Here is a 2040-nt window from a genome sequence, read left to right on the forward strand (position 1 = left end):
TCTTGTACTGTTGTGTTGTTTTTGGACCATTTCTTTTTTCTGTTATTGTTGTCCTGTGTTGAGTAGTGGCTTTGGTGGTAAATGGTGGAATAGGGTCATGTCCTGGGGGGCTGGGGGTGAGGTTGGGGCTTGGTGTTGGGTTAAAGAGGAGAGGCGGAGGGCGAGGTATTAGGAGAGGGGTTTCGAGAGATGATAGGTTGAGAGTAGGGTCGTGGAACATGGGGACCCTTCAAGTTAAGTCGATAGAGCTGGTAAAGATCCTTAGGAAGAGAAGGATCAATATTGCGTGTGTCCAAGAGACTAAGTGGGTAAGGTCCAAGGCTAGGGATGTGGATGGGTACAAGCTGTGGTACTTAGATAATGAGAGGCGTAGGAATGGAGTAGGTATCTTAGTGGATGAAAAGCTTAGGGATCAGATAGTGGAGGTTATAGGGTTAGTGATAGGGTGATGACTATTAAGTTAGTCGTTGGGAGGTTTTCGTTGAGCGTCTGTAGTGCTTATGTGTCAATTTTCTGCTGATTACCTCTCAATATTGAGAGTCTTGTCATTAAATAGAAAATATTCAATGATTACATCCTTAAAGATTTGTCTTCCTATCCCTAAAGATCAGTTTTTCTATCCCTCTAAATCCGCTATTCTATCCCACCAAATCTGCTCTTACTAAAGTCACTATTATTCTCTTTAACTACTAAATCAAATCTATGTAATTACACTAATATACAACAATATATGATTACATTAATATACAATATTTACATCATGCTAACATCCCCCTCAAATTGATACTGGTAGATCAAGAAGCATCAATTTGCCGACAAGAAACTGATGTCGTTGTCGTGCCATTGATTTTGTAAATGCATCAGCTATTTGAAATCACTGGACACGTGCGGAAGAGTAATGACACCTTTATCTACAGCTTCGCGTATATAATGACAGTCTACTTCGATGTGTTTGGTCCGCTCATGATAAACCGGATTAGTAGCAATCTGAATAGCACTTGTATTGTCAGCATGGAGAGGAGTAGGATTAGATTAAGAAAATCCAATCTCAGCAAGTAGTCCACGAAGCCACACAATCTCGGAGCAAGCAGTAGACATTGCTCGATATTCAGCCTCTGTTGAAGATTTTGACACGCGGTCTTGCTTCTTACTCTTCCAAGATATCTCAGACTCTCCAAGAAACAAGCACCAACCAGTAACCGAACGACGAGTGTCAGAACATCCCGCCCAATCAGAATCACTAAAAGCATTAAGACGAATAGGCGAACCACTAGGAAAGAATAATCCACGATTAGATGTTCCTCGGAGGTATCGAATGATGCGACGGACAGCCACCAAATGAAGATGACGGGGAGCTTGCATGAACTAACTTGTTGAACTGCAAAAGAGATATCAGGCCTAGTAATAGTAAGGTAATTTAAGCTCCCAACTAATTGCCGAAATATAGTTGGATCAGGAAGAAGATCGCCTTCCTCCCGGTGATACTTTACATTCAATTCTAATGGAGTATCCACAGAGGAGGAATCCTCAAGACCTGCCAAAGAAATCAAATCTTGGGTATATTTGTGTTGATTTAGAAACACACCGAATGAATCACAATGAACTTCCAAACCCAAGAAATATGTAAGAGTACCAAGACCTTTTATATGAAAAGAATCCTTAAGTTGCTGTTGCAGGCTAGTGATAAGTGAAGAATCAGTTCCTGTAATAATAATGTCATCGACATATACCAAAAGAAGAACACAACCTGTGGATGTTTTCCGAAGAAATAAAAATGAGTCATAGTTGCTCTGCTCAAAAGAGAATTGTAGCAAAGTAGACCAAAATTTGTCAAACCAAGCTCTGGGAGCTTGTTTTAATCCATACAAAGACCGCTTCAACTTGCATACATCTGATGTAGGCAATGAGAACAAACCTGGTGGAGGTTTCATATAAATATCCTCTTTGAGATCACCATGAAGAAAAGCATTTTTGACATTCATTTGATCAAGAGTCCAGTTTTGTGAAGCAGCAATGGCAACAATAGTTCTCACCGTCGTC

General features: G+C 40.4%; 1 protein-coding gene across 1 annotated transcript; it reads right to left on the reverse strand.

Annotated features, from left to right (window-relative positions):
* Nucleotides 1-1032: 1032 nt before the first annotated feature.
* Nucleotides 1033-1982, reverse strand: LOC124893820 (uncharacterized mitochondrial protein AtMg00810-like). Its single transcript, XM_047404668.1, has 2 exons — nucleotides 1330-1982; nucleotides 1033-1240 (listed from the first exon to the last, which is right to left on the reverse strand). The coding sequence occupies exons 1-2, from the start codon at nucleotides 1980-1982 to the stop codon at nucleotides 1033-1035; spliced, it is 861 nt and encodes a 286-aa protein (XP_047260624.1).
* Nucleotides 1983-2040: the final 58 nt, after the last annotated feature.

This window comes from Capsicum annuum, unplaced genomic scaffold, assembly GCF_002878395.1.
Source record: "Capsicum annuum cultivar UCD-10X-F1 unplaced genomic scaffold, UCD10Xv1.1 ctg65782, whole genome shotgun sequence".
Classification (NCBI taxonomy): Eukaryota; Viridiplantae; Streptophyta; class Magnoliopsida; order Solanales; family Solanaceae; genus Capsicum; species Capsicum annuum.

Excerpts from the sequence above, each read along its gene's own strand:
- LOC124893820 (XM_047404668.1), bottom strand. The coding sequence starts at position 1,982 with ATGAATGTCAAAAATGCTTTTCTTCATGGTGATCTCAAAGAGGATATT. Across the intron at positions 1,241-1,329 it reads GTCATCTTCATTTGGTGGCT|TGATTCTGATTGGGCGGGAT; the intron begins GTCCGTCGCATC and ends TAATGCTTTTAG.